Source organism: Bubalus bubalis, chromosome 3 (assembly GCF_019923935.1).
Source record: "Bubalus bubalis isolate 160015118507 breed Murrah chromosome 3, NDDB_SH_1, whole genome shotgun sequence".
Taxonomy (NCBI): domain Eukaryota; kingdom Metazoa; phylum Chordata; class Mammalia; order Artiodactyla; family Bovidae; genus Bubalus; species Bubalus bubalis.
Genome location: NC_059159.1, coordinates 151,785,445 through 151,797,530, shown reverse-complemented (window position 1 = coordinate 151,797,530; position 12,086 = coordinate 151,785,445). Strand labels below are relative to the sequence as shown.

The 12,086-nt window shown below is 43.4% G+C and overlaps 1 protein-coding gene across 4 annotated transcripts in view; it reads right to left on the bottom strand.

The window, feature by feature from the left end:
• Positions 1 to 8,822: 8,822 nt before the first annotated feature.
• MSANTD3 (Myb/SANT DNA binding domain containing 3) overlaps positions 8,823 to 12,086 on the bottom strand; it is a 32,776-nt gene continuing 29,512 nt past the window's right edge. For all 4 annotated transcript variants that reach the window (XM_006064062.4, XM_025282142.3, XM_025282145.3 and 1 more), the window contains one exon: positions 8,823 to 9,990. In XM_006064062.4, coding sequence (XP_006064124.1) covers positions 9,581 to 9,990 — 410 coding nt within the window. In that variant the 3' untranslated portion in view covers positions 8,823 to 9,580. The remainder of the gene's footprint in view (positions 9,991 to 12,086) is intronic.

The window sequence follows — 12,086 nt, the reverse complement described above, 5'->3', positions numbered from 1 at the left end:
AGGCAATGGCACCCCACTCCAGTACTCTTGCCTGGAAAATCCCATGGACAGAGGAGCCTGGTAGGCTGCAGTCCATGGGGTCGCTACGAGTTGGACACGACTGAGCGACTTCACTCGCTTCACTTAAAATCCCTGCTACTCAATGTTTGGTCCATAGATTGGCAAAATCACTAGCCCCTGGAAGCTTGTTGGGAATGCAAAATCTGGCTCTACTCCAGACTTACTGAATCGGAATCTACATTTTCAGCAAGATGCCCAGGTGATTCTAATGCACATTAACATTTGAGAAGCACCACAAGACAGATGGGTGACCTCTCTTTCGCCTTGGTCACTGAGTCTCAGCTTGCTGTCAGAAGAACTGGGTACCACCTTTGCCGCTGCTGTTACCTTTAACCTCGTGTAGCTCTTCTCTCTGCTTCATTTTGTTTCTGGCTCATCATTCCTAACAGATGTTGATAAATATAACCAGCCATAAACAGACTAATCAAATCATACTAACTCGGGATCTAAATCTAGTTGAGCTAAATATGCAATTTTTTTATTGCAGTGAAATACCATAAAAGTTACCATCTTTGCCATTTTTAACTGTAAAGTTCAGTGATGTAAAGTACATTCACATTGTTGTGTAACCATCTGTAGAACTTTTGGTATCTGACTTTGAATGACACTTAACCTCTCTAAGCTTCATTTCATTATCTTTAAAATATGGATAATATTCCTACTCCTACAGAGTATTTTAAGAATAAAATAATATATGAACATGCTTAGGGACCATAAAAGATATTCAACAAATGCTAACTTCCATCCTTGGAAGTAGGTTTCCAGGCAGCCCTGGATGTTCACAACAGATATCATCTACTGAAAGCAACTGATTACGTGTTAAAAGCATATACAAAAATCTACATTCTGGGTATATTACTGCCTTAGAACAGGGCAATTTGTAAAATAGAAGGATTCTATAATCTATAGAAGTGGGCAATTTAAAAGAGCTAAAGTAAACAGCAGCTAATTACATCTTGTTGGGAAAATTACATTTTGGGAACCAACAACCTTTATGTACACCTTATATAGAAATTCTTGTATTGCTTGTATTTGGTTTATTTTAGAAACAGTTTAAGTATAATCATTATGCTAATTCAATAACTTTCACAAATAGCACTTTCAACTTTGAAGTTGACCCGCTTCAATGGATTATTTTAATTCCATTTATGTACACATTTTCAGGCTTTCCTGGTAGCTCAGACAGTAAAGCATCTGCCTACAATGCGGGAGACCTGGGTTTGATCCCTGGGTCGGAAAGATCCCCTGGAGAAGGAAATGGCAACCCACTCCAGTATTCCTGCCTGGAAAATCCCATGGACCAAGGAGCTTGGTAGGCTACAGACCATGGGGTCGCAAAGAGTCAGACACGACTAAGCAACTTCACTATGTACACATTGGAAATCTCAAGTGGCACTATGTACATACACATTGGAAATCTCTTCCCCCTGGCTGGGGAAGATCCCCTGGAGGAGGGCATGGCAATCCACTCCCGTATTCTTGCCTGGAGAATCCCATGGACAGAGGAGCCTAGCAGGCTACAGTCCATAGGATCGCAAAGAGTTGGACTGAAGCAACTTCGCATGCACACACATATACACATTATCTTTTAAGGAGAATGGCAAATTGAAAACTTGTGTTACATACAGTAAAGTGAAAAGATTAACTGCAGAATCAGGTGAATTAAAACAGGGGAAGGGAATTTAGAGATCCTCTCCTCCAACACCCTTATTTTACACACAAGGGAATTATATTAATCCAGAGAGTGATGAGTGGGTCCAGAGCCCAGGTTACAGGAGTGCGTCCTGGTGTCACTTGACCTTGAAGGATGGATAACACTTTAGCAAGTGATGGAGAGAGGCTGTAGAAAGGCTGACAGCATTCCAGGTAGAGGGATCAACAGAAGTAATTTCACAGAGCCTGGCTCTGAAACCAAGAGGTGATGAGTGTGTTCAGGGATTGTCACAGAGTGGGAAGGCTGGAGGGAGAAATTAAGATGAAGTTTCGTGATGGAAGAAGAGAGTCTTGGATTGTCCTATGACACAGAATATCAGAAGAAAGGTGCAGGGTTTGGGCGGGGGGGAGGGGGTTGTATAGTTTGTATGGCCCTTTCATGTTTATATTCTCATGTAATCATTTTGGAAAGTAGTTTTTTTTACAGATGATGGTCTAATATTCAGGAGGCCATGTTCTCTGTAAGTGAAAGTGGAGTTGCTCACTCGTGTCGAACTCTTTGTGACCCCCATGGACTGTAGCTACCAGGCTCCTCCGTCCATGGGATTTTCCAAGCAAGAATACTGGAGTGGGTTGCCATTTCCTTCTCTAGGAGATCTTCCCGACCAGGGATTGAACCCAGGTCTCCCACATTGTAGGCAGATGCTTTACCATCTGAGCCACCAGGGAAGTTCTTTGTAAAGCAAAGACTTGAATGCAGGCTCTGAATAGAAACACTGTATTCTGATTCTTAAAAGCATGAGCTCCAGAGCAAGGCCACTTGGGTTCAAATCTCTCTGGCCCCATTTAGAAGCCATATGACCTTAAGAGAGGGAAAAAAAAAAAAAAAAAAAAACAACTAAAACTTAGAGTCTGTGTGCCAAGCTTTGTTCTAAATACATACAAGTACTCATTTAATACAACAGCCCTAGGATATGTATTCTATTATTATCACTATTTTAAAGCCTCTCCCTCCAAAAAAGAAAAAGAGGAAGGAACTGGGATGCATCTCCCCCCTAAATTCTCTGTTCTGTTTATCATCTAATCTCGACTCCTTGGTATTCCACTCATAGCCTCCCCACTTGTGTCACTGTGGTAGATGAGATCACCATTCCAATTTTTCACCTCCTCCCCTCACCAGCTTCATGCTTAGTTGCTCAGTCGTGTCTGACTCTCTGCAACCCTGTGGGCTTTAGCCCACCAGGCTCCTCTGTCCATGGAATTCTCCAGGCAAGAATACTGGAGTGGGTTGTCATTCCCTTCTCCAGGGGATGTTCTTGACCCAGGGATCAAACCTGGGTCTCCTGCATTGCAGGCAGATTCCTTACCATCCAAGCCATCAGGGAATCCTCCCCCTCACCTGCTTAAGAGGCGTCTGCTTCCCTCCCCCTCTCTTTTGGCTCAGTCACATGACTTGCCTTGGCCAAGGAGATATTAGCAGCTATCACACTGACATTTGAAATGTGCTTTCCCAGGTCGGCTTGCCCTCTCGTCCTTCTGCCGACACCTCAAGAAGGGCTTCCCCTGGACAGCTCCTACCCCTGCAGCTTAGGGCTCCAAGCCACCCCAGCAGTGCCCCCAGACTTCCCAAAGGCTGAGTGACTATAGTGACCACTTTCCATTCCTGCAGAAAGTATAACTCTAGCCCACCCAAAACCTCTCTGAGGTTCAAGGATAAAAATCTAGAACCACATGCACCTCACAGCAGAGCAGAGTTTCCTTCTCGGTTGTTCTAGAAGCTAAACCAGACGATGAGGGAAAAAAGAACTGGAACCTTTTTTTTTTTTTTGGCTGCACTGTACAGCCTGTGGGATCTTAGTTCCTTTACTAGGGATCAAACTTAGGCACCAGGCAGTGGAAGCATAGAATCCTAACCACTGGACCATCAGGGATTTCCCTGGGACCTTAACTTCTGCTGCTTACAGTAGTTCCATTATAACAGGTCCTTTTGATTAAAAACAACCAATTTCTTAAACAGCAGGGTTTGCAATTTTTTTCTCCCAACAAACCCATAAAAGAGAAAACTCAGACCAGAACCTAATTAAATCTCTTGACAGTTACCGGGAGTTATGACAGGGAACTCAAGTTTATGGCTAGAGAACCCCCTACTCTGATGAACACACATGGTGAGTCTTCCCCTCCACACTGGCAGTGCTGTGAGAATATTTTTCAAGTGGAACTGGAGCTGTTGATCCCCTCACTCAGGAGTAGCAGGAGCCCCATTCTGTCTACTCTAATCAGTGGCAACAGTGAAAAAACCTTCACACACAAAATCTGGGCATCTGGAGAATGTAGAAATAGAAGCTTTCCACCTAATGATGATACACTGCACTGTTAGGTTAATAATCAGTTTGCAAACCCTACTATTATATTAGGTAATAGAAGTTCAATAGATATGTTCTTTAAAAATCTTACATAAATCACTCTTCTATAATCACATCTCATTCTATATGAACCAAAGCGCTGTTTAAAGAAATGCTCTGGTGAAATTTTTCATATACCCCCCAAAATCACTCTGGTATCTGTTATGGAAATTTTCTATAGTGGGTATTCCTAAAGCATGGTACCCTTGGGGTTCTTCCCCTACAGAGCAGCATCTCTACAGGGTTGCATCCAAGTCACAATGACAACAATAATGTTAAAACGCTTTACATCACTCTTTATTTCAAAAGTGCTTTACTAACATAGACTAGTCTTTACAACATTCAAGGGAGGTAGATAAGTATTACACCACTTTCACAGATGGAGAAAACGAGGCAGAGATTAGTAAGTTGTGTTGAAGGGCATAACATATGGCACAATTAGGAAAAGAATTTGTTGCAGTCATGTATCACCGGTGACCTTTCCCGCGACATCTGAGTTCCACCAACACAGAAGTAGCGGATGCCGCAAGGAAGCAGATGGTCGATATTATGGCTAGTCTAAGGCTACACACTTCACCTTGTTGATACCACATGTTCAATATGCTGGGTGTTGGCAAGTATCTCCCTCACACACATTCTCAGGTGACTCCAACTCTAAAACAGGGGTCAGCAGAGACTGTCATGGGTGCAGAAGGAGGGGCTGCAGAAACAGGGCTGGGAAGGCAGAAGACAGAAAAGGGCAAGGAAGAACAAGAGGACCAGCTGGGAAACAGCCCAACGGAAAGGAAAGCTGCAGCAGAAAAGAAGTGCTATTGCATTTGAACAGCTTGGACATCTAGAGATGCTATTAAGAGAGTAATTCTTTGCAATGACATTACAGAGTCACTCTTCATGGCTTTGCCAAATATAATTATCAGGTCCTTCTGACATTCCCGGGAGGCAGAACCATTCCTCTCCCCTGGTCCAGACCAAGTGCTGATGTAATTGACCTGACACTGCAGAAGCTGTTGACAACTCAAATACACTGCCCCACCATGCCTCTTTCCTTCTGTTGGCTCTTGTCTTAAACAAATAAAATAAAATAAAAACAATGTATTTTAAGATTCTCCCTGAAAAGTTCCTAAAATATTTCCTAATTTTTAATGCATAATAAGGTAGGATTCTATGTTTGATTATTGTAAAGGGGCTGTAATAGGCATACATGGGAATTAGCCTCCCAGTCAGTGCATCTTTACACAACAAGGGACACTTAAAAAATACCCTGAAATTTGTGGGTGCCAGCTAGGAGAGAACTGAAGCCCAAGATAAAAGAAATCAGTTGACCCTTGAACAACACAGGTTTGAACTGCGCAGGTTCACTTATGCTCAAATTGTTTTCAATATTTGGGTACCATAGTACGACACCATCTGCAGTTGGTTGAATCCCCAGATGCAGAATTGCAGATACAGAGAGCTGACTGTAAAGTTATAGGCAGATTTCCCACAGCTAGGGTGTGTTGGTGCCCTTAGCCCCCCAGTTGTTAAGGGTCAACGATAGTCTTTCCTGACCTTTCAAGTGTGAAGCCTTTATAAGAGACGGTGACTGATACACCACTAGCTGCAGTGGAGGTACCGATGCAGAGACAGCACCAAATGAGTGGTGATGAGGACCCAGCGAGGAGGGGTTAAAACGTCAGCTGAACAGGTGCAAGGGGCAGCACGGGCAGACGAAGTGGCAGAAGTCAGAGCACAGAGGCGACAGCCAAAGAGGAGGTGAGAGGAGGAGCTGGTGCTCCAGGCTGAGTGGCAGCAACTGCACTAGTTTGCGTCCAGGCTCCCCCTAGGACATTGTCAGCCAGACGCATCTTTCCTTTGTTTCAATCAACATCATTCTTCCAGGCATCGCCTTCAAAACCCCAGTCATCCGCTTCAACGAAAGAAATCTGCCAAGCCTGAGTGATTCCTCTCCCGCCCTTCACATCGGTCTCCCTCATTTTGCACTACAGCCTCCTCTAGGTCCTCCTATCATCTCATCCTAACTAGAGCCAAGCCCTCCTACCTTGTCTTCTGGACTCGTCTTCTCTAAACTCAGTTCCATCTTCTAATCTTCCTCCTGGAGCACCGTTTTGATCACGTTACTGCCGAATTTGGAAATTACCCCACATCCTCCCAATTACACATCTCCTTGCACGAATCTTCATCAGGGTCTTACATCTAGTGAATTTGCTCTCCTTTCTGAATCTCCACCTACCAAAATACCAACTCTAAAGATTTAGCTCAAATGCTAACTCCTCCAGGCAGCCTTCCTTCAAGCTTCTTCACTCTCTGCTGCTGCTAAGTCACTTCAGTTGTGTCCGACTCTGTGTGACCCCATAGACGTCAGCCCACCAGGCTCTCCTGCCCCTGGGATTCTCCAGACAAGAACACTGGAGTGGGTTGCCATTTCCTTCTCCAATGCATGAAAGTGAAAAAGTGAAAGTGAAGATGCTCAGTCGTGTCCGACTCTTAGTGACCCCATGGACTGCAGTCTACCAGGCTCCTCCATCCATGGGATTTTCCAGGCAAGAGTACTGGAATGGGGTACCATTGCCTTCTCCGTCTTCACTCTCTGCTGAGCTACAAATGCTCTAGAAGACGTGCACTGATCAAATACACGACAGCTGTGTACAAGCTCTCCTACTGGGCTATGTCCATGATTCGGCAGGGTAGGGGATATATTAGTGTTCATCTGTCAATTCTCTACAGCACCTGCCAAGAGATGTTTATTGCATTTCCACCTCAGGTAAAGAACTGCTCAAAAGTGGAATGCATCGGGATATACCTGTTCATAAGTGGAGACATTAGGAGTAAGCTGTAGATGTCATCTGGCTCTCAGGATAAAGGAAATCCATGACAGAGCTTTTGAGGGATGGGGTGGGAGCAGGCAGGTGGAGCTATTTGTTTTCAAGTCAAGAGACCTAGCACTGAGGTCCTGTTTTGCCATTCACTAGCTTTCAGCCTGGTGCAAGTGTTTCTTCTGAGCATCATTTCCTCACTGCTGCTGGATTTCACTGGATTAAGGACCAAATGATACACGTTTGTGAACTCTACACCAGTGGGTCTCAGTCTCAATTGGGCATCATCATCCTTTGCAAAATCCCAAAATATAGACCAGGCCTCAAACCAGGAAAACTGAATCTCCTGGGAATGGAACCCGTTGAGACAAATTTTTTTATAAAACACTGTTTCTAATGCAACTCAAGGCTGAAAACTGTTATAAATCTCATAAATACCATTAACAGTAGAACACGTGCTTTAGCCTGCTGGTGTAATTATACTTTATTTGTTCAGTTAGGAATTAGTTCGATGCTTTTACAGTTCCATTATATGTGTGAGCTCTTTTTGTGTTGTTCCACATTGTTATTTGTGTGATTAGGCGGCAAATTCTGAAAGAATAATAATATATGGCATAATGCTGTATACAAAAATGTACCTAACCCAATGGTAGTGCTTTTTTTTTTTTTTTTAAGACCAGGGTCCTCTAAAACCTTGCTGCACAGAATCATGGTGATCAGACAAGCAGAACTGGCATAACCTGGGAACTTGCAAGAAATGCAGTCTTAAGCCCCGTGCCAGAATCGGCATGTTAAGGAGATTTTCAAGTGGACTAATAGATGAAGCAAATCAAACTTTTGTCAGTTCACATCTGTGTTGAGGACCTGCCATTCTCTGGCCTAATTTGTCTCCCATAAACCCATGAAGCTTGAGACTTTTTCCAGATGCTACTTCTCTAAAGCGTCTATTTGGAAAAAAAACTAAGAACACAAATCCTTACAAAAGCATCCTTCCTTTGAAAGACTAGTCTTCATGGGTTCCCTTTAATAACTGGTTCCTCTAAGGTATTTAAAATATGATCAGTGCATATAATAAATTGATATCCATTTAAGTTTTATGCAGTGCATATGCATATATGAGTACATATGTACTTTACTGAATTTACAGACCCTGAGAGCCAAATTCCAAAATTATGAAAGGAAGCTTAGCCACTGTATAAACTCTCCCCGTTGACTCACGTCCTACGGACAATTATGATGTTAGCAGCCGTTGTCCAAGACTGTGCAGACCACACCATAGTCAAGGAGTTGGTCTGATCATTATCTAGACCAACTCCCTTGTTTTAGAGACAGGAAACACCACGGCCAAAGACTAAATGGAGTTACCCAAGGTCACATAGCACCTGAGCCAGAGCCTAGCTCAGAATTCAAGCCCTGACTCCTAGTCCTACACTACCTACATAGCCTCTGTCACACATACTCCTCCTTCCCCGACACACAGTCTTGAAGTTTCATTCTCAGACTCTGCTGACCTGCCATGGCACTTGAGTGTCACTTTGCTTCTCCCAACTACTGCTATGCCCAGCTCCCAAGGCTGTTTTTCACACTAGGCTACAGGAGAAGTTATATCACAGCTCAAACTATCCATTTATCAATCCATATTTCCAAATCTATTGGTAATGGATTCTGAAAAAGCTCAATACCAACTGTGTAATGCTTATGGAGCATAACTATCAGCCAGCACCACGAGTACAGCAAGGGAAGGGTCTTTCCTTAGGTGGCTAAAGATTAAAACTAAGGGCAAGCATGAACTCAGTAGTACAAAGTTGGGAGGAACCTACAGCAGGAAGGCAAAAACTGCAGCACAGTGGGGGAAGCAGCACCTTTAAAAAACATACACAGTGTGACTATAAAATTGCAAGTCTTGTCTTTTAATAAAATAAGAAATAAGCATGACAGAATGTAGAACTCTAAACGAACATTTCTCTCTCAAAGTAATCACATCCTTGGTTCCAACAAAGCTACCATTGTTGGAGACATTATCTGGAACTCTTCTTTGAGTAAAGGGGGAAAAAAAGCAGTCTATGAGCCACATTAGAAAATAACCTTCCATATGTCGGGCTGTTTAAAAACGGAAAATCCACACTCAGAAGATGACACAGAAAAACTGAAAAGTGTGCTGTAGCTCTTGTGGAGGTTCCCGAAAGACCTCTAGCAAACTCTGAGCAACAGCATCACCGCTGGAGAAACGTGTATCCTCCCAAGACAGCCGCTTTCAATGGGAGGGCATTCATTTGGATAGAAAAGGTCTGCTGTTTAAAAAAAAAAGACCCACAAAACCCAGCCACACTCCCTTTATAGTCACACTTGCATTTGATTAAAAAAATACAACAACAACACTCACACATGGTTCTTGTATGAATTCTAATTAAAAGACATTACATTCAGAAGGATAGCACTCAAAGTGATAATTTTCAGAAGACTCTAACAGCTTCTTTACCACTGAAGGGGTACACAGGGTGCAGCTGTTTACCTGAATGTATTCTTAAGTGACTACTACCACTCTAATTTTCCTAGTTCGTAGCTCTGTTACAGGTTACTGACCGCAAGTTCGTGTTCCAGACTTTCTTTGCCAGCACAGATTAATTACAAGGGGGCCACCCCCACAGTCTTTTAGGGTGAATTGGGAAAGGGCCGGTTAAATGAGGAAACAGGCCACTCCTTGGTAAAAGTTTGCAGTTTTCTTTCCCAATACATCTTCTTTTTATTGAGAACTTCCATTTTTATCCTGTGTTCCTCCTCTGCCATCTCACACTCTCGCTCTATCTGCTGGATTTTGGCCACATGCACCTCATTCATTTGTATCAGCTGCAGTTGTAAGATGGACATTTGTTGATGGTGTTCTTCCTCATGCATCTTTTTTAAAGCACCTTCCTGAGAGGTTTTGCTCCTGTAGTTTTTATTGGCTGTTATTCTGACAGCTGAACACGAGGGTTCAGGTTGAGAGGTCCCCTCACATACTGGAAAATGTATGAACTCTTTCTCATCATCGCACAGTTCTCTATTTGAAACAGCAAATGATTCTGAAAAACAGTAGCAGAAAACATATGTTCAAAGATCTTACAGGCAGAGAGTAAATCAATCCTATTTCAAATGACAGGGTCCCCCATGGCAGGATGACTTGAGACAGCATCTGCTCTGGTCTGCAGGTCCACAGGTACCCCTGTCACTCCTGACTTTAAAAAAAAAAAAGAACCATACATCGAAAGCAATTTTCCCTTAAGAAAGTAACAATAATAGGTTTCATCATGTCATTTCTGACACTGCGAACTATGAGAAAAGTGGTCGGAGACTGTGCTTATCAAGGACTGGAGACCTGGGTATGTGGATGTAAGTTCTAAAATGAAATGTGCACAACCCCCAGTGAGCAGAAGACCACAGTACGAAGCCAGTGGTCGGTTTGCAGATTAAGAAGTTCTCCCTTGGTCTGATCTCCCTCTCTGATTCTCATTCAGCCATGAACACTGAAGTTCAATCTCCACAAGGGCACCATTGTTGGGGGTCCTGTTCACAGGTCTTACCCCTTACCCTAGATAGGCATCTCACAAAGGTTCTTCCTAGAAAGATGAGCCTACATTCCCTGGCTTAACTTCCTCAGACTTTTCTTCAGTCTCCTACATTTGGCTGTTCCCTCTAGCGCTGCCATCTGGGGGTCAATATTCATATCCTACAGACAATTTCTGACGTCCCTCTTATGAAACTTCTCCCTAGCACTTGACAATCCTTCTTGACATTTGTTTTCCCCTATTAGCTTCTGAACCATTGCTTTCTCCTAAGTTTCCTTTCTGATTGCTCTTTCTTCTCTTTTCTGGATCACACTTAAATGTTTCCCTGGGGTTCCTATCTCTGGCTCTGTTTTCCATCCACCCTAAGTAACCCTCATAATCTAATTCCAACCTTCCTTTATCTTCCTTGACTTACTCTTCAAAATCCCAGGTATCCTCCAATTCTACCACAATCTTTATTTTCTCCCATAATGCTGTCTCACTGCTCCTTCAGCCTACAGTTGGGCTCACTAATTGTCCCCAGCCCCTCACTCAAACACACATTCTTACTCCAGTTTCCCTTCCAACCTCCTCCCTAACCCCTACTTCATTCAGGATCAATGCTACTTGCTCTGTGAAACCTCAGCCCTCTCCTTTTCTCTTCTGTTATAGAACTTAACACATCCTAGTATTGTCTGAGGACTGTGACTTATTCATTTCCTTTATCCTTGGGCACCAATTATTTTGCTTGGTACCTAGCGGATGCCTAGCGCTGAAGCTTTGAACAGAAGGGAACAGAGCTTATGGATACAAAAGGTTGCCACATTCGGTGGTGCCATGTTTGCCCTAGTATTTTTATAGGTCAATGATATGAGTATCGGTTAGGGAGTTTCCATAAGGAAACCACTAACACCACTAACCCATGATTCCATGTGGTAGGACTGGATTCTAGCTCTGACTCCAATGCTTTCTTGGGATGCTTTATATTTCCGGTAATGAGAGTCCTCTCCTTGGAGAAAAATAACATCAATTTATTAACCGAGTTGATTACATTAGTACGTCCACTCCATTATTCCAGAAGATGGGATGCTGGGAATGTTAATGGCTACTGGGGGAAACCTAACTCATAACACTCTGTTAATAAAAGGAAAATGGCTGCTGTTTAGGTGATTTCACTCTAAGGGGTTAGGTAACAACCATAACTAGTCCCTAATTAAGCTTAAAGAAAAGGTAAAAAAAAATCTTACTTTTGAAAGGGAAGGTTAAAAGGACTCCTGCGTCATCCAGAGATAATGAAAATGTCTCCCTAGGAGTCTTCCCAACTCCAGAGGCTACAGCCTCAATTAGATGTCCTTCCCTCACGCTCCCACTGCCTCCGGAGCCTACCTCTGGCAGAGCACTTGTTAAAACTGGCGGTTTAACTACCTCCCCTTCAGGTCTCTGAGCACTTTGAAGACAGACACTGCCTCTAATTCATCCTCCTGGAGGACCCAGCTCAGGGCCTGACACACTGCTGGGCTTGTAAGAAATGTGTGCGGGATGAATTGGCTGCAGAGGGTCACATCACTCTCAACACGGCACAACTGTGAAGAAAGAATAGCATTCTGAGTGCAGAGCCAAGGCGCAGGACAAAG